This window comes from Saccopteryx bilineata, chromosome 4, assembly GCF_036850765.1.
Source record: "Saccopteryx bilineata isolate mSacBil1 chromosome 4, mSacBil1_pri_phased_curated, whole genome shotgun sequence".
NCBI lineage: Eukaryota > Metazoa > Chordata > Mammalia > Chiroptera > Emballonuridae > Saccopteryx > Saccopteryx bilineata.
Genome location: NC_089493.1, coordinates 165,058,773 through 165,077,227, shown reverse-complemented (window position 1 = coordinate 165,077,227; position 18,455 = coordinate 165,058,773). Strand labels below are relative to the sequence as shown.

General features: G+C 55.2%; 1 protein-coding gene across 6 annotated transcripts in view; it reads right to left on the bottom strand.

Annotated features, from left to right (window-relative positions):
- Nucleotides 1–391: 391 nt before the first annotated feature.
- The window catches only part of CXXC5 (CXXC finger protein 5), a 34,980-nt gene continuing 16,916 nt past the window's right edge, over nucleotides 392–18,455 (bottom strand). For 4 of the 6 annotated variants that reach the window (XM_066272668.1, XM_066272664.1, XM_066272665.1 and 1 more), the window contains exons 2-3: nucleotides 2,613–3,693; nucleotides 392–1,189 (exon numbers count right to left, since the gene is read on the bottom strand). In XM_066272668.1, the coding sequence (XP_066128765.1) occupies nucleotides 1,145–1,189; nucleotides 2,613–3,533 (966 nt within the window). In that variant the 5' untranslated portion in view covers nucleotides 3,534–3,693 and the 3' untranslated portion in view covers nucleotides 392–1,144. Of the gene's footprint in view, nucleotides 1,190–2,612; nucleotides 3,694–7,250; nucleotides 7,348–18,455 lie in introns of all 6 variants that reach the window. The other 2 variants (XM_066272666.1, XM_066272667.1) reach the window with 1 other exon arrangement.

Here is an 18,455-nt window from a genome sequence, read left to right as displayed (position 1 = left end):
CTAGCGGCTCCTGCTTGCCTCCCTTGTGGATCCAGAGGGCCTCACCTCCCAAGAGATGCCCACTCTAAATGTCCCTGGGTGATTCTTCTTCCTTCCCACGGTGGCCCCAGACAACCCCGGCCCAGGAACAGCCCCGAAAACCGAGAGCAGGAAGCCAGTGGTTCTGTGACACAAACATGCATTCGTTTTATTCACAAAACAGCCTGGTTTCCTAAAACAATACAAACAGCATGTTCATCAGCAGGAAGCTGGCCATGGGCAAGGGGGCCCAGGCCAAGGGAGACCCCCTGGGCACCCACCCCCACTGGCAGGGGACCACGCAAAGAAGCCCTTTCTTCTGTCACCATCGGCCAGGCCAGGAAAAAAATGACTTATTTTTTCTAAGGGAAGAAGCCAGGATCAGAACCATCAAGACATGGACTCCCCAGATCTTGATAGATAAACAAATAGAACTTTCATTTCTGCAACATCGTTGTTGGGGTGGAGGATCGTATTGTGGCGACTGTGGGTGTAGCACGCCTGGCCTGGGCCTGGGGGGCTCTGCTCCCTCCCCCTCTGTGAGCTCCTCAAGGCAGCTCTGCCAATGTGGTTGGATACAGAGGGGCTTCAACACGGCGCCATCAACATTCTCTTTATAAACGTGAGTGGGTTCTCCAGGCAAACTATGCACTATTTCATGGTCAGAAAGAATCAAAGGAAGTTTAAATGAGGGTGGAGTTAAACTGTGCTAAATTACAGTAGTGCTTATTAGTAACTAGATTTCAAAAGGTTACAGAAAATTTACATTCTCTACACAAAACTGCATCTCCTGCACAGACAACATTGACATCGACACAGGAAGGAAACTGATTGTCCATTCTTTGCCCAGGAAGTCTCGGTACTTTATAGATTCGTCTTTACCTCTTTTTTTGTTGTTCTTCCGAAAAAGCAGTTAAATTTTTTTCTTTTTCTTTTTATACTAAGGATGTGGAGATGTTAAAACGACAACAAAAAATATATATATAAAAACAGGAATGAAATCTGTGAGAGAATATTTTTGGTTCTAAAGATGGGTACATCCGTTTGTCTTCGCCCGAATCCCTTGCCGGAGACCACACGAGCAGTGACATTGCACGGAGAGGGCAGCTTTGGGTTCCCGCCGCCGTCACTGAAACCACCGGAAGGCGGCTCCTGTCGGAAGCATCACCTTCTGGCGGGGGCGAGAGACAAAAACAAGGAGAGAGTTCAGTCAGGGTCCGGCTGGGCCTGGTGCAAAGACGTTCCCCGTGGACGGCCTCATGGTGGAGGGATGGGCATGGAGTAAAGGCAGCCACTCTTTGGAGTTCCTGCCATCCTGGCCAGGCCAGAGAAGGAGCCTTGACCCACCGGGTCGCTGAAGGGCCTGGAGCACCCTGAGGCCTCCTGAGTCACTGTACCCAGGAACCCTCCTTCCAGACAGGAACACCCCTTCCCCTGGTCCAAAGGCCACAAATGCCAGGCGGCTGTGGTGCATCTGGGAGCTGTGTGCACGTTTCTGTTGAATGAGCGTGTAACCATGTGCCCCGGACACATATATGGACGTATGCCTTGAGTTCTGCTACAGTGTGCAGCATGTCTGGAGCAGTGGTGGGGAGGAAGGATACTTGCTGTGTTTATTAAGAGGCGCACTGGGCAGGGGTGTGTGTGTGTGTGTGTCCACGCTAGACAAGAGTGGGTGCCGTTGTGTGCATATAGTTGTGTTCTCTGGGCAGGAGAGCAGATATATGAGGCTTGGGGCTCAGGGGGTGAGTAGCCACAGCTACGATTCCATTATTGTTTTCCAACAATTGTGAACATTTGCATCAAGCCCACTCATAGAGGAGTGGGGAAGGGGCAGGGACAGCAGGCTGAAAAGATGCTTTTGTACCCAGGCCTGGCCCCACAGCTAGGCTGCCACAGCTTGGGGCACAGGGACAGGCCCAGCTATGAGGTACAGAAAAAGGAACTGGCCTTCTTTAATCCAGTCCCATGGTAGACAGGCCTTGCCCACACCCTGGGCTCACCCTAACTCCAGGCCCACAGAATCCCTGGCCGTTTGCTGTGTAACCAGACTGATCTTGGGGCCCCAAGGCACCTTAATCTGTCAGCGAGGTGCCTGGCCCAGGGTTTTTCCAGGCCCCAGGGCAGGGTTGTCAGCACTAGGGTGGCCTTGAGGGGAGGGCTGGGCTCTGAAGAGACAAGTGAAAAGGTTAACTCTCAAAGCCACAGGGTCATGGGGCAGAACCCCATCAAATGGGACAAGGGAGAGTCCCAAAATCTTAGGTCACAGATGGGATGCAAACTTAGGGTGTGTACAGGAATTTCAATACCTGACCCAGAGCTCCAGGAAGGTGTTCAAAATACTGGGGGTGGTGGGGGGGTGGAGGAGACTGTCTGGGAATGCTAGGTCCCTGCCTGGAGTTTTGTTTGCGATGTGGCTCTGATTTGGGGGTCAGTGAATTGGTGTCTCAAAGACTGGCTTAGAACCCCAGAGCCCAGGGGTTGGCTGGGAATCCCCTAGACCCTCACCCAGACAGGAAAGGTGGGGTTGGGAGTGGGTTTGGACTGCCAGACAGACACAAGAGCCCACACACCTCCCTCTAAGGCGCCGTTACCTCCAGAGCAGCAGAAGGCTTCTTTTTGAGTTCCTCACATTTTCTGAATTTGCAAATCTGATGGCCAGTCTTTCGGTTCCTACAACTGCTGCACTGCTCGCAGTTGATGCGCCGCCGGCAAGGCGGGCACATGCCACAGCGTTTCCGCTTCTTTTTTCCCGAGCTGATGGCAGAGGCCAGCTCGCCCTGCATGGGGTACTCGGCCAGGCCCGCCATGTGCAGCGCGCTCTCGGCCAGGAACACGCCCGCGGGGGTCATGATGAAGAGGCCCGGGTTGATGGGGAAGGCGCCCAGGTAGGGGAAGTCGGACTGGCCATTGAGGGCTTCGGCGCCTGCCACGGCCTCCATGTCAGGCAGGCCCGCGCCCGCCTCGCTCATCAGCGGTAGGTGCTCCTGCACCACGCGCTTCAGCATCTCCGTGGACTGTGCGAACTGCTGCAGCGTCAGCTGTCCTTCAGCTGCCAGCTCCGTGGCCCGCTCAGCCTTGCTCAGCAGGCTGGCCACAGCACCACTTTTGTGCTTTGAGGTAGGGTTGCTTTTGTCCACAGCCATGGCTGCCGCCAGGTCGTGCCCATTGGCCAACAGGGAGGCAGCGGCTGCAGCTGCAGCAGCCTTTTCGGCAGATTCCCCACCCATCATGCTGCCTCCACCACCTCCCCCGCTGCCCCCAAAGGAAGAGTAGTGGGAGAGAGGGCGTGAGCGGCGCAGGCTCTTGTTGAGGGGTTCGCTGATGATGCCGCTTTTGTTCCGACGTTCAGGGGGCGGCGCGTCATCCACCACCGAGGCTGGAGCAGCAGTGGCCACCGCTGCACTCTTGTCGGCTGCTCCTGCCTTTGGACCACTGCCACTGCTGCCATTGGAGTTGCTACTGCTACTGCTACTGCCGCTGGTGTCCTGGGAGCCACTGCTGAGGCTCGACATGGTGGGGCCGAGGCCCAGACCCCACTGTTGGGGGCGCCTGCCAACTATGGGGGGTCCTCAGACAAGTGCCGGGCGCTGCTGCCCACAACAGAGATGCCTAGTGGGCCTCGATGCTCAGGGCAGGCACATGGTCAGGTGTCTATGTGAAAGTATCTTCACTCTGTCAAGACAAGAGGATACAGGGTCAGGGCAGTGGTAAATAACCTCTTTCTCCTCCTCCTCCTCCTTATCCACCATCACCACCACTACCACCACCACCACCACCACCACCACCAATATATCACCATTATAACAACCACAAGCCTGACTAGGTATTTAGTAAGTGCCAGCCCCCTACACCCCATTAAAAAAATTTTACTTGTACTCTCTCAGTTAAGACTCATATGAACCCTACGAAGTAGTAGCTAGTCATACTCTATTTTAAAGAGGAAGACAAGGTTTAGGAGAACTGACTAGCCCACGGACACACCAAGGGGCTCAGCCTGCTCTCCACAGCCAGACTGCCTTGCTGGGGTCTAGGCAACCTAACGGAGGCAAGCAGTCCTCCTTGGGCAGAGAACAGGGGAGCTGGAGATGTTTATTAATCTTAGGAGGGGGGTTATAGAGTCACCTTCTGTTACCTAATCTTGCTTCCCCGATCCAGCTATAGAGAAGAGAAGTCGGAAGAGCCTCTGAAGGGTAGACCAACAGAAGGTATAGATCAACAAGTGTGAGAGGCTGCCCTTGGATCCCCATTGGATAGTCCTATCACACATCAATTATCTCAAGGCTCTGGCAAGTCCTGCATGTAAAGGAAACAGTTTGCTTTTGTTTAAGAGTTTGCCAAATAGAGTTCAGAAACCTTATTTCAAGGAGCATGTATCCTCCTGCTACAGGGCAGGCAGGATATTGTGCCAGAGGACAAGCCTTCACCTGCAAGAATGGGGGACACACTTGCGCACACATTGACACGTTTCCTTTTCACTCTCCAACTTCAGACCTCACTCTTGTCTCTCTATTCAGGCCTCACTGCTGTGCTTCATTCAGTCTGGCTCTCAGATGGACCTGGGCTGTAGGCAGGAGGGACCTCTAGCTAGTGCAAGTTGGAACTGAGAGTAGGTGTGACCCTTCCTAGGACACAGCCTGTTCTGCTCAGGCCCCAAGTCTAAGGCACATGAGCAGCCAGTGTCCTTGGCCAGGAGCTCTGGGAGGAACTGTTCCAGATGGAGTGGAGTGGCAGTTTCCTCATCAGCCCTGGCTCTCGAGCATTCCTTCCCTGTCTGCTTGCCTTGGCCCAGCAACCCCCTGGAGAGAGGCGGGAAGACAGGGCCCAGCCTGAGCAGCTGGCGGCTCAAGGGGGAGGCACACATCTGGCTAGGCCCGCCCCGCCCTGGGCTTGGGGGCCGCACACACTGCATCTTTGTCCCCAGGCAACCCCACCATCCCCCCAGTCATAGGACTCAGCCTGTCCTAGGAGGTCATCTAGCCCAACCCTCTGCATTTACAGAGGGAGAAATTGAGGCCCCAAGCAGGCAGGGCCCCTGTCCCAAGACTGCTAAGGAGTGGTAAGAAGGAGGAACAAATGTAGGAAAGGGAAACATTCTAGCTCCAACATGAGGCAAATGGCAGGACCAGCAGAAAGCCAGACCTTCCTTTCCTTGCCGTGCCCCAGTGGGCACCAGCCCACCTAGGCTCCTTCCTAGTGAAAGTGGATGAACGGTGAGGAAGAGCTGGACGAGCTGGCAATTCCACCAGGACAAACCCAGGAGGGCTCGTCCAGGCTGGGCTTCAGATGTCACAGACGTCAGAGCTGTAGTAAGAGGAAGAGGTTCATATATCCCCAAGGATAGCTGTGCTCCACCCTACCTCCTAAGAGCCAAGCCCAGGCTAGCTCTCCGGCCTCTTTCCTCTGAGATCAGTATCCCTCCAGGCAGTACTGACCCTGGCTAGGTGTTGAGGACTAGGGCCAGTGATATCAGGCCCAGAGACCATCACCCCAAGTCAACTCACCTAGCCTCCCTACCGATCTGAGCTCAACTGTCCAGCCCTGGACTACATTCCCAGCAGCCCTAGACAGGAGAAGGCAGGCGCCCATGGGCTGGAGAGCTGGGGAGGGGAACAGTTTGCGCCCTAGCCCCTGTGCGTGTCCCCCGCCTCTGCGGCCTGCTGGCTGGTGGCAGAAATCGATAGCGGCATTAACTCTGCTCTTGCTCTACTCCCCCCTCCCAGCTCCAGGATCTGGCGCTGCGTGCGGGGCTGGCAGGTCAATTAGAAGTCAGCTCCCTCCGACACAGCCCGGCCTGCGTCCAGGGCTGGTGCTCTGGCTGAACCTCCCCTGCTTTTGTCTCTATCCTGTGTCTCTTGTGGTGGAGACTAAACCTCATGTTCTGTTCATCTCTCTGAATCTCTTTTAATCTTCCATTTTTCTGTCCTTCCTCAGGAACTACCCTCTCCCAGCCCCTCAGGTCCCGGGACATACCGCGCTCAAGATCAGAGGACGTGATATGTCATTGAACAGGTGCTGCAGGCAGAACACTGTGGTTTGTCAGCCACAGAAACCAAAGGTGGCGGTATACAAGGGGGACAGGCATACAGGGTAACTGTCCTCAAAGCCCAGAATGGGCAGATACCAACATCTAGTCCCTAAGTCCTGGTCCCTACACTGTTCTAAATATGCCTGTGTACCTGGCTCATCTTCCCTTTCAGACCCTGGAAAAGCTGATGTCCTGGTCCCAATGGACCCCTGACCAGAGGACCCGTTCGCCCTACTCATGGAACAGGAGGACATTAAGACCATCTCCTAGGCCCCAGCCTTCTACCGAAGGGCACACAGCAACCCTTCCCAGGCCAGGAAGGGCCTGGCAGTGCCAAGGCAGCAGGGGAGGAGTCGGGGCTGCGTTGAAGCGGAGCGGGAATGAGCGGGAGGGAAAGCTGGCGGGCAGGCGGGCGCATCCATCATCGGCCCTGCCAGGAACACATCCAGCCCCCAAAAAGAAATACTGCGCCTGAGGAGGGACAACAAAGGGCTCCGTTTCATCAGCAATGTGGAGCCAGCGCCCCGCCGCCCCGCCAGGCGCGGTCAGCCCACAAAGGACCCCTTTGTCCATGCAGGAGCCGGGCCGGCCGGGAGCTGGGACCAGGGGCTGACGGGCGGGACAGAGCCCAGGGGGGCGGGGGTTGAGAAGGGAACCAACCAGTCTCTGAGAGCTGGGGGACCAGAGGGGACATGGGGGCAGAAGAATAGAGACAGGTGGTGTGGGCAGAGTGTCATGAGACAGAGAACCTGTAGGGTGAGTCAGAGAAAGGGGGACTTGGAGAGGACAGGGCAAAGGGTAAAGGCTAGAGGAAAGAGCATCACAGGAAGCAGAGACGGGGGGCTGGGTTCAAGGAGACCCAGGGCCCCAACATGGTTCTGATACACGGAGACAGAGCCCTGATGAGTGAATCCCAGACTCAGGGACCTGGGGCCAGGAGAAAGCAGTTGGACATACCCATAGGAGAGGAAGGCAGAAGAGGAGGTTTAGGGGAGACTGGATGAGACCCACCTTCTTAGGTCCAACTTCTTGTGAGTTCAAGCTCACTGGCTAGGCTGGGAAGAGGGAGAGTCAAAACTGGGGCCAATTCTAGACAGTGCTCCCCCCACCGGCTTCTACCCCCGGGCCCTGGTCAGCCCCAGAAGGCATACAGCCTGCCCTTCTCTAAGCAACTCCCACCACCAAGTGACATTGACTGACTCACCTTATCTGCTAGTATTTACTGAGCACCTACTGTGTCCCAGGCACTGTGCTCTTATGCTTCACAGGTCTTCTCTCCCTCCTCAACTTCTCCCCAGAACCTGGGAAATAGGAACTATTAACCAATTTTAGGTCAAACAGCTGGGGTAAAACTTGAACCCAGAGAGCTCAAGTGTTAGTTAGTTGCCACAACCCTGCTCTGGTGACCACCTTTGCTCACCTGGATGACTGACGAGAGTAGCCCAGGGCAAGGTGACTCAGCTACCCTGAGACTGCCCCCAAGCCCCAGAGTTGTTACTGTGCCTCCCACTTTACGTGGTCAGGAGGTGAGCTGTCATAGACCCCAGGGGAGTACCCCCACCTGGGGGGGGACAACTTGGAAATACCCAGACAGGAACCCAGAATGCTGGGCCAGTGACATCATAATGCTAGCTGACAATGAGGTCACCAGAAGTGGTAGCCATGCCTTCACTCTACCCTTAGTCCCAGAGGAGCCAGAATTCATCCCCAGTAGGGCTCTGTCTTGAGCCTCTCAAGCCAGACAGCAGGGGGTGGGGCAGTGTGGTGTGGGATGGTGCTGTCTGCACGTAGATATGCATGCAGGCGGCCCACAGTGAGATGCTCTAGAATGTTCAGTTACACACAGCCCCATAGCCTAACCAACAGCATCCCCACACCTGGTGCTACTGGGAGACTGGAGGACACAGAACCCTGGAGCGGTGCACAGGAGCTGGGCTGCCCAATGTGAGACTAGAGCGGCAGGCGTGCTGACTAGGCCTGGAATGAAGGGTCTTCCTGGAGGAAGGAATCACCAGCCTGTGAGTTCAGGATAAGGAGAGGTTACCAAAGGGGACAATGAGACAAGGGATGGACAGTGTTTGGCGCACAGGAAGCCAGAAAGCGTTAAGAAATGGGGAAGTAGGCGCAAGGTATGGCTGTGAGGTTACTTAGGTCTTAAGAGGCCTTGAGACCAAAGGCAGGATTTTTTCTTAACAGCTTTACTGAGACACAGTTAACATATAAAATTCCGCTATTTGTAAGTGGCTGAATAATTCAATAATTTTTAGTAAACTTACAGAGTCGTACAACCATCACCACTACCAAGTGCGAAGTATGAGCAAGGGCCAGCCTTCCCTAATTATATGCTGGCTAGAACAGCCTTCCAGCCTTCTCACCTGCTGACAGAAGGCTTCCTGGAGGAGGCTGCATTTCAGCAGGGTCTTCAGGTCCTTGATGCACTAGTATAGGGGAGCCAGAGCTGCCATAACCCGGGCAGGCCAGCTCTGCAGACTTGTACACTCTGGTCATCACATTCTCCCACAGTTCCATGCTCACTCCTGACAGCCCTGCGCCAACCCTTACATTCCTCCACCCACCTTGGTGGGCTGCTCTTCTTGGCCTCCTAGGGAGGCAAGACAAACAGATGTTATGCTGGCCAGTGGTGGCAGGGAGTGCAGACCACAGGCTATGGTCGTTGAACTGAGCTGAGCAATTGGGGGTGGTGGTGTATGTGTGTGTAGCGAGGGGTTCCATCTCTGATTTCCATGATTCAGGCTGGGGAGTTTCCAGAGGGAACAAAAGCCCCACTCAGGCTGACGAAGATGTGCATGCGACCCTGACCTCAGAGGCTGGGAGAAGTACAGACCTGGCCGGAGAGCACAGAGCACATATCCAGCTATGATGGACACACAAACAAGGACACACTGACCACTGCTAGCACCTATCAGATGACCTGGGGTGGACCATGCCCTCAATACCACTAGGGTTTCCCCAAGACTGCTACCCCAAAGTTGACTGCCAAGGACAGAACAGGGGCAGGGCTGCAATCATGTTTCCTGGACTCCATACCCCCTGACGCTCTCACAACCCTCCTCCCAGGGCAGACACAACCCCCTTGCTTGGGGCTGAAACATGCTGAGAAAACCCCAAGAGTACACAGGGCTCTGCTGTCCCTACAGATCTCCCAAAAACAGCTGGAAGAGGAGACCAGCCATTTCATGGCTAGGAACACTAAGGCCCAGGTGGGAGGTAATGCCCTGACCTGGAGCTCTAGGACATGAGGTGCAGAGCCTGGCACACTTCTGATAAAGACAAGGCCTTCCTCGACAGCCAGGTTCCTTCTCTGGAAGGGTCAAAGGATGAGGAAGGCCTTCCTTGCTGTATGACCTGGGCATATGGTCTCGGAGTCAGTTTCCCTAGCTCTACCATGGGACCTTGAGGAAAGGGGCTAACTTGTATGGAGGCCTTCCTGTGTGTCACACACCGTTCATTCCTTGTTTCGTTGAATCCTCATATGCAGTTTTCTGAAGTACTATTATTGCCCCTTTTAGAGCAGGCAATTTTATAAGCAGTCGTGATATAAAGAAAATTATGCCTTCCCCATTTAACCCCCCCTGAATCTTAGCTAACGTTTCGCACAAAATGGTGCTGTCAGAGCTGACATCAACCTGTGATCAAAGCTCATACACTCTTAAGACCTCCCTCCTGGTGGCCTCACCACTGGGCAAGCCAGGGAACGCTAGCTCAGAGACACCTGGGCCAAGGAATCTGGGGGGCCAAGGAGTCTGTCCTTCTGAGTCTTGAGGGTATGTGTCACAACTGGCTAGGGGACTAGAGTCCTGAGGTCTAGGTTTGTGCCTTCATCCTAACCCTTCCTGTTGACTTTGACCAAGGCTTTCCCCCACACTGAACCTCTGTTTCCTATCATAAAATGGAGAATGGTTCTTGTTCCTCATCCAACAGCAAGAATCATGATCCCAGAGGGGCCCATGGGAAAGGAGGTAGAGAAATACAAACAAAAAGACTCTTGATAGTGACCCCTCCCACTCTCCAAATCCTGTGAGGACCCAGAGGACCTAGATTAGCCTTTGATGTGATGTAGCTAGTAATACTGAGGTCTAGAGATAAAGGTTTTGGGTAGGTCACAGGGTTGGGACCAAGCCCCAGATGGTGTGAAGCTTACTGAGGTGAAGAGCATCCAGCCTTCTCCCGCCTCCATCTTCCAGATGACATGATGATGGCACGCCCTAATAATGAGCGCTTACTTTCTTCCAGGTGCTAAGCATTTTACATCCATTTTCTCACTGAATTCCCTCTATATAACTCCAGTATTATCCTCACTTACAGATGAGGCCAACTGAGGTTCAAGGAAGTCAAGTCACCTACCTAAGGTCACAAGATCATTGGTGGCAAAGCCAGGACTTGAAACCAGGTTTGTGTGACTCCAGGGCCTGGCTCTCCAACACTGGCCAAGAGCTTTGAGGCACATGGGGGGAGGAGTTTTGGCTGTTTAGCTCTTGGTCTAGGGGAACCCCCCCCCTAGTTTCCCATGGGCCTGACTCTCAGGCTCTGGTCAAAACACATTAGGGCACTGTTGCAGAAAAGCCTGCAGCTGTACCTTAAGGCCCAGGAAAAGACAGGGGAAGGGGCTGCGGGTGGGCCGGACGGGCCAGGCTGGGCCAGAGCTCCGGGCATTCCGGCGGCCTCCGCAGGAAGCAGAATGGGACGGAAACCGGCTCCTGCCTCCTCCCCCAGAATCCTGTGGGCAGCCCAGCCTGGCCACACAGAGGCCCTCTTTGTGCCTGCCCCAACCCGCCACCCGCGGCTGGCCCAGGGTTTTGAGTTTCCTGGGGGGTGGGGGCCCTGCCCCTGCTAAACCTCCAGCTACCTCCCCCTCTCAGGGGCGGTCACAGCAGTCCACAGCTGGAGGAGGAAGTGAGAGGATGGACAGGGCTACCCCAGAGACTCTTGGGGGCCTGAAGTCTGCCCACATCTCATTCTCTCAACACTCACACACCCTAATCAGGAGCTGGAGGTAGGCAGAAGGACCTGGAGACAGTGCCTGAGAGGCCACCCCCGAGCCTGTCCTCTCTGCTAGCAGCCATCGAGTCCACTGTGACCCACTCGGAACCCCCCACCACTCCACCTCGGAGCTGTGGGATTCAGGGTGGTGTACATAAAGAGGCTGGCCAGGAGGGTAGGGCAGCCATCTGTCAATTGCCATTTCCTGCTGTCCAGGGGCTTCCTGGAAGAACAGGGTACACCAAGGGGGAGTTCTCAAGCTCACTTCAGCATTTTGGGAGACAGAAGGCCCTTGGATGGGGTAACTGTGCTCATAGAAAACCAGACCCCAGGGAGTGAGCTCAGGCTGGAGTGTGTATCATGAGAAGCAGCACTACAGACATGTATATCTGCCTGTGTAAACCCAGGAGGTGTGTCAGACACCTGCGCATGCTGCATGCATAAGTGTGTGTCTGGGGGCTGTGGGTGTGGACAGGTGCATGTGTACAGTCTCAGATGTCACTGAGAGTTTAAGCACTGATGTCCTTAACATGGGGCTCGCATACCACTGTAGGTAGGTCTTTGTGTGACCTCCCCACATGCCAGCAGAATGTGTGCTGTCTACATCAGTGATGTACCTGTATGTCTGAGAGTGAATGTGTGTACAAGATAGTGGTTTACATAGTGGCTGAATGTTTGTGGGTTCTTCTGGCCTATGAGCTCAACACATCTCTGCCACGTGTACACCAGTGTGTGTGTGTGTGTTTCCGCATGCGTGAGCAGACTGTGAGTGGTATCAGGGCCACTGAGGGGTCTGGGATGTGAGTCTGAGGCCCAACTGGGATGGGGATGATGCAGACAGGAACTGCTGCCAGGTGCTGGGGCCCCCATGGAAACAGGAAGCTGCCCGCAGGTGCGCTGGGCTACGCCCAGGTTCACTTTGTCCTCCTGAGAAACCAATCCAGGCTTCCACTAGCCTGTCCCAGCCATGAGGGAGGCACCTGCCTTGTTGGTGTTTAAAACCCAATAGCGTTGGCCAGCATCTACCCGCCTGCCTGGTCTGATTGTGGAAAAAAATGGAAAACAAAAGCCCCCAGACCGCAGGCCCTCCCTGCAGAGGCGTGAGGGAGGCAGGCAAGAGGCGGGAGGCTGAGGAGGAGAGAGGGAGGTGTCGCCGCAGCCCCGGAACACAAAAATAATGAGGCGAGAGGGGCCATGGGGCCCAGCCGGCTGGTTTCGGATTCGGAGTCGCTATCTGACCTTGACAGATGCCACAGCTGGGCGCCTGGAGAGGAGGTGCTGCCACAGTGCTGCAGAACTCCCATACCCCCTGCCTCCTCACGCAGGCCAGGTCAATGGGGTTTAGGCAGGCCCCAGCCACAGGAAGCCACCCCACCAGGTGGAAGCAGGGGGACCTAAGTGGGTCCACCAGGGTGGGGGGCAGGGTGGGGGAGGGTATGGAGACAGGGGAGTGGGCGCAGGGCCACTTCAGGGCAGGGAAGGCAGCAGTGGGGTCTCTGGAGGGGTTCTCTGGAGAGCACCCTGGCCCTCAGGTATGGTTCTATGTATGAGAAACACACAGAACAAACATGTGATTGTGTAACTGTCAGGCTGAGCGTGTGTGGGGACGGGAAGCAAAATGTGAGTGTGAATGTGACAAAGATCATACTTCTCTGTGTATGTCTTTGGGATTCACACAAAGCTGTAGAGACAGGCTGATGTCCCTAAATAGATGTGGCCACGCCACTCAGGGGTGGGCACTGATAACTCCCCTGCCCCCTTTCAGAACCACAGCTGTCCTAGCTGGTACAAGCCATGCTGGGACCAGGGTGGGGCAGGGGTCACAAAGAGAGTCGCAGGCCCCACCACCACCAAGTTCTTCTCACCTGCAGCCAGTGGGGTGCCCCTTCGGTCCTTCCCGGTCTACCCTCTCTCCCACTGTGGCGGTGGTCCCAGACACAGGCATCAGTGATGGGTGCGGGGCTGGGCACCACTACTCTGGGGACACCAGTGAGGGGTTGGGGTGTGAGCTGCAGGAGGGGATGCTGGGCTGGAGGTGGATTAGCAATTCCGAGCACTGGCTGCATAATTAAAAAATCATTACGGGTGGGCAGGCAGAGCCCAGCTCACGCTCAGAGCGGGCGGGGACACTGCCATGACTCTCCCCCTCCCACCGCTTCCCCGAGGAAAAATCCCACCTGCTAATATAATTATGGAAAAACACAAGCACAGAAATTCGGTTTCAGCAAACAACGTGCCTGAGTGCCCAGGGCCTGCCTGGCCCTCAGCACAGTGAGCAGGCTGGCCATTGGTGCCCAGGGCTCTTGGCAGTGAGGCAGATCCTGCTGGGTCCATCCAGCCCCTAACCTCCATCCCCTCAGCAGCCCCCAAGAGAGGGGAGTAGGGGGCAAATAAAACCTAGCTGCTCAAATCCCAAATCCAGAAGAAAACTAGTTAGTCCTAACAGTTTACAAATGGGGAAACTGAGGCTAAAGAATCTGCCTAAGATCGCTATCCGTGGAAAAGCTGAGAGGAAGATCCCACTGGATCCTGCTGCACAGCCACACACTTCAGGAGCTCACCCCACTCTGGCTCTTCCTCTGTATCCTGCCCCCAGCCTCCATCTCATCATCATCCCTCTCCCTGGGACTGAATGGCGCTCTCCAAGCCATGTACCCCAGTGCCACCCGGAGCCTACCCAAGCCTACACCCCATAGTGGGGGCAATGGGAGCCCCAGCCTCCCAGTTCAGGGACAGGGCGTCCTGGGCTTGCCTGGGTTAAGCCAGGCTAGCAGAGCTGGCTCCCGACCGAGAAACGCGGCCAGCTCTGGTTCACAGGCCCCAGAAGGGCAGGAACAACCGCCATCACCTCGGGCCTGGAGTGGCGGCGGGCCGGCGCGGGGAGAAGAGACGTCCCTAATTAGTCGGCCTGGGACCCGGGCGCCGGGGCGGCAGACGCCGCAGCAGCCAGAGCGCCAGAGCGCGCAGGCACATCCGCGGCCGACCGGGAGACGGCGGGGAACCGTGGCGCCCTGCGACGCGCTGGGACAGGAGGCCTGGGAAGGCCGGGCCAAGGAGATTCCGCACCGGGCAGGCCTGCCTCCCCTCATTCCTCGGTGCCACCAGGCACAGCAATTAGAGGCTTTCAAAGTTTGTCCTTAATTGGTTTCATTTTTGCCTCATAAATGATTCATGGCCCTGGAGATCTGGGAGGCAGAGGGAGTGGCAGGGGAAATTTGGGGAGGCTTTTGCCTGAAGCCAGGCCCCCTACCTGAGGCTGGAGAGGGGGCATACAGCCATAGCCCAGTGGATGACGGTCTGAGGAAGCCCTGGGCAGGTGGGATCCTCCAGCAAAAATAAAAACCCAAGCTGTCTTCTTGGGGCACTAATTAGAAACTGCAACTTCTCTGCAGACCAGAGCTCTGCCCAGGCTCACAGCCATTGCAGCTCCTGGGGCCCTGGGAGCATGAATAATAATGTGACCGTAAAAAAAATAACAGTGTGAGTAATAATAACGATGGGGGACACTTAAGGAGTTCTGAGTCCCAAGCAACCATTATTTCACTTCCCCACTAAGCACTACCAGCGGAAGGTACCAGGATCCCCATTTCACAGATAAAGAAGCTGAGGAGATGAAGGATTGCCCTCTGATGCCAGAACTCCTCACTCCCCAAGCTCTCAGGAGCCCAGGGCGCAAGGCTGGACACCCAGAACACTGCTTGCCAGGGGGATGAGGAGCTGCAAGCCCCAAAGAAGTCTAGAAAGGTCCTGAAATCTGCAGGGAGACCCCAGAGGGCACTAGGACCTGCTCACCCACCTTGGCCAAGTTAGCTCTGCCCCTCAAAAGGCTATGATCTTGGCTGAGTGACATCCTCACAGGGCCATCTGTAAAATAGGAAATCAAGAGCCCTATAACCCAAGTCCAGTACTAACTGCTGGGCGTGGGATACAGAGATGCCATGGACTCAGTCTAGGGAGCTCCCAGTCTAGGAGGGAAATGGACACACACAGAGAAGGGTTTAACAGTCTATGCAGAGAACCCCAAATGCTCAGCCTAACATGCTGGGGGCGGGAGGTAGGAAAGAGGTTGTAGCAGGGAGGACTTTTTGGAAGAGATGAGGTGGGCAGAGGAAGCTCCTTCCCTCTGACCCCATATCCAGCCCACACAGGATGCTCAGGGAGTGGGTGTGGCCCACTTATACCTAAGAACATGGGTCAGTCCTTGAAGAAACCTAGAACTACAGAACATGTCAGAGTGATATAGAACACAGAGTGCTCAGCTCAGCGTGCTCATTATGGCCACTTTTGTTCTGAACCACTGAGAGGTAAAGCCTACACGATTAACTGCAGGGCCCACTCGGGGCCTGGAGGTAAGGGAATGCACTATGCAAATCTGGGAGTAGAGGCTATATGGACTGACTCCCCCTAGACACCCCAGGACTCTGGGCTGTTAGCTGTTGACTCTTGGGTACTTCACAGTTATCACCTCCTCTGTGTCCTTCAGCTCCTGTCCCAAGCACATGCACCAGCTTCCCCGCCCAAACCTGCTGGCCTTCTCAGGCCCTGGAGCCAGCACAGTTCCACTGGCTCCCTGCTCTCCCACCCAACCTGGTGTCAAGGTTAGAGGCTTCAAGTGGCTACATCTCCCTGAACTTCACCACAGCCCTCTGAATAGTACATGGGACCATTCATTTCCCAGACAAGGAAAATGAGGCTCAGAGAAGCTAAGGGACCTTCCCAAGGCCACACAACCTCTTGAAAGCCCATGTTTTTCACCTTGCTGGCCTCCTGCAGTCAGTATCCCTGATCTGTCCTGGGCTCAGACACCTCTTGCCCCAGTCTATCTGTGTAAGACTGTACGAAGCCCACACTGCTTCAGACACTAGAACTTAGTTGGGCTGTTGTAACCAGGGACCCTAGAAGTGGGGTCCCTATATACCTGGGAAGTTTTGGGATATGGGGCCTCCTGCCTCAGCCCAGCTGGGCCATCCTGAGGTTTTTTTGGGGGGGGAGAAAGCCCCTACATGCATACACAAATATACAAGGGTAGGGTGAGGGGAGAAGAGACACAGTGGTTCCAAGTGTGCCAAGGTGAAAGGGGTTGGCCATGTTCTCTGACCTTCTCCTTGGAAATGTCCACTTCAAGGCTCTTGTCACCCACAGGGAGGGGCTGCCTGTGGGAGCACTCAGCCCTCGGGAAGAAGCCTAACCTTACACAGCCCTTAGTATCCTGCTGGAGGATACAGCTGAATTCTGAGCCTCAGTTGCTTCATCTGCACAATAGGCCCAATAATGTCCCTTTGAGCCCTTTGGAAAAGCCTCTGAGTATAGGTTTAGAGGTTTTTCTTAAAAAAAAAAAAAAAAAGGATTCAGAAGAACTGGACAAAACATTCAGTGGTCTATGCTGGCCGGGGGCACTTAAGTCACTGCCCTTGGTGTACAACAGAAGCTTGACAATAGCTTGTTGAATATACAAACAAATGGCTGAGTTCTCAGGATGCCAAGTTTACCCCAGCAGATCCAGCTGACAAACCCTTTCCAGGTACCTGCTCTGGGTCCCGACACCGATCTGCACTTTCCTCCTCACTATGCACCTGCTCCCTGTCCCAGGGCTGCCCAGCCAGGTCATCGGCGACCCTGTCCCCAGCCTGCCCAGGAAGCTGCACAATCTCAGGCGGGTCAGCACTAACATCAGTAGGATGGGCTGGGCGTGGAGCCCGCCACCTCTGGAACTGCCAATTAATTAACTTTTTTGAATTAATTTCCCAAGCAAAATTTCATAATTACATCTGTCTCTGTCAGTCCAAGTTGAGCTGGCATGAGGACCCCACAATGAGATAGAATATGGGGTAAGGAAGGGACCATACCAGCCCCAGGACCAGGTCAAAGAGAAACGGGGGTTGGGTTTCTCACCCCAGCAGGGCAACTGCTCCGTGTCCTTATGGACACTATCTGGGAGGGGACGGGTCGAGAAGCCAGTGTGCCCCGCCCTAGCCCGGAGGTGGGGAGCTCAGGGAGACCTGTGCAGGAGCAGCAACTCCTGTCACCCCCATCCCTGACCCCATGCCCCCAAACCACAGTGGGTCTCGGCAGGGCCTAGGAGCACAGGCACTGAGGCTGAGGAAGCTGTGGCTGCTGCGTTCTAATTTCCCAACAGGACTGAGATTAATTAGCTCACACACAGGCGCAGAGAGGGAGAGTGGGAGCAGGGCAGGGCAGCGTCAGGCGCGGAGCTGGCTGACGCTCACCCCTGCCGCCTGCCTGCCGCCTGCCCGCCCAGCAGGCGGTCAGGTGGCCTTGACAGCCTGGGTGCTCTGAAGGTCAGTGGCCAAGCCGGCTGAGCCAGCAGACTGGCACTGTCTCCTTCCCAGAATCCCTGAGACCAAGGCTGGGGGGACAAAAACCAGAACAGCCTTGGGAGTGGGGGCGGTTACAGTATTACCATCATCAATCAAGTTTGTGCCAGGTGCTCTGTCTACAGCATCCCAAAGCCATAGACACCATGGTCCATCCATTTCACAGATGAGGACACTGATGTTCAGATGTGAGCAGGTGACTAATCAAAGTCACCCAATTTGTGGATAGTGCAAAGAACACTAAAATCCAGGTTGGCCCGACTTTAGAGCCCACCCAGCCTGCCCCTCTTGGATCCCATGCTAATCTGAGGGAGCTACAGGAGCCTAGGGGACTTGGGGACACCAGTAGGGCATGTGGGTGTGTCTGTGTACTTCTGCCTCAAACAGTGTGCAGAGAAGACTCTCAGTCATTTCAGATGTAGAAACTGAGACCAGAAAAGGGAAGTGACTTGCCACAGCACAAGGCCCCAAACCCAGAGTCTGCTCCTCCATTTGAGGCCAACACCAACTTCCAGAAACATAAACTCAGTGACCTTTAGTGAGCCCCAACCCAGGACCACACTGTGCCTGGTTTTGTTTGGCTAACCAGCATATTGATCAAGGATAGGAATGGGCCTAACCAGGCGGTGGCGCAGTGGATAGAGCGTCGGACTGGGATGCGGAAGACCCAGGTTTGAGACCCTGAGGTCGCCAGCTTGAGCGCAAGCTCATCATCTGGTTTGAGCAAAAGCTCACCAGCTTGAGCCCAAGGTCGCTGGCTCAAGCAAGGAGTCAGTCAGTCTACTGTAGCGCCCCCCCTCACCCCGTCAAGGCACATGAGAAAACAATCAATGAACAACTAAGGAGCCACGACGAAGAACTGATGCTTCTCATCTCTCTCCCTTCCTGTCTGTCTGTCCCTATCTGTCCCCTCTGTCTGACTCTGTCACAAAAATAAAAATTAAAAAAGAAAAGGATAGGAATGGGGTGTGTGTGTCACTGTGACTGTCTCTGTGTACAGAAAGGAAGGTATTTTCAGCTCAAGGGCAACAACTCCCTGCAGGGCTCCCCAGAGGGGAAAGGAGTCCCCAGTG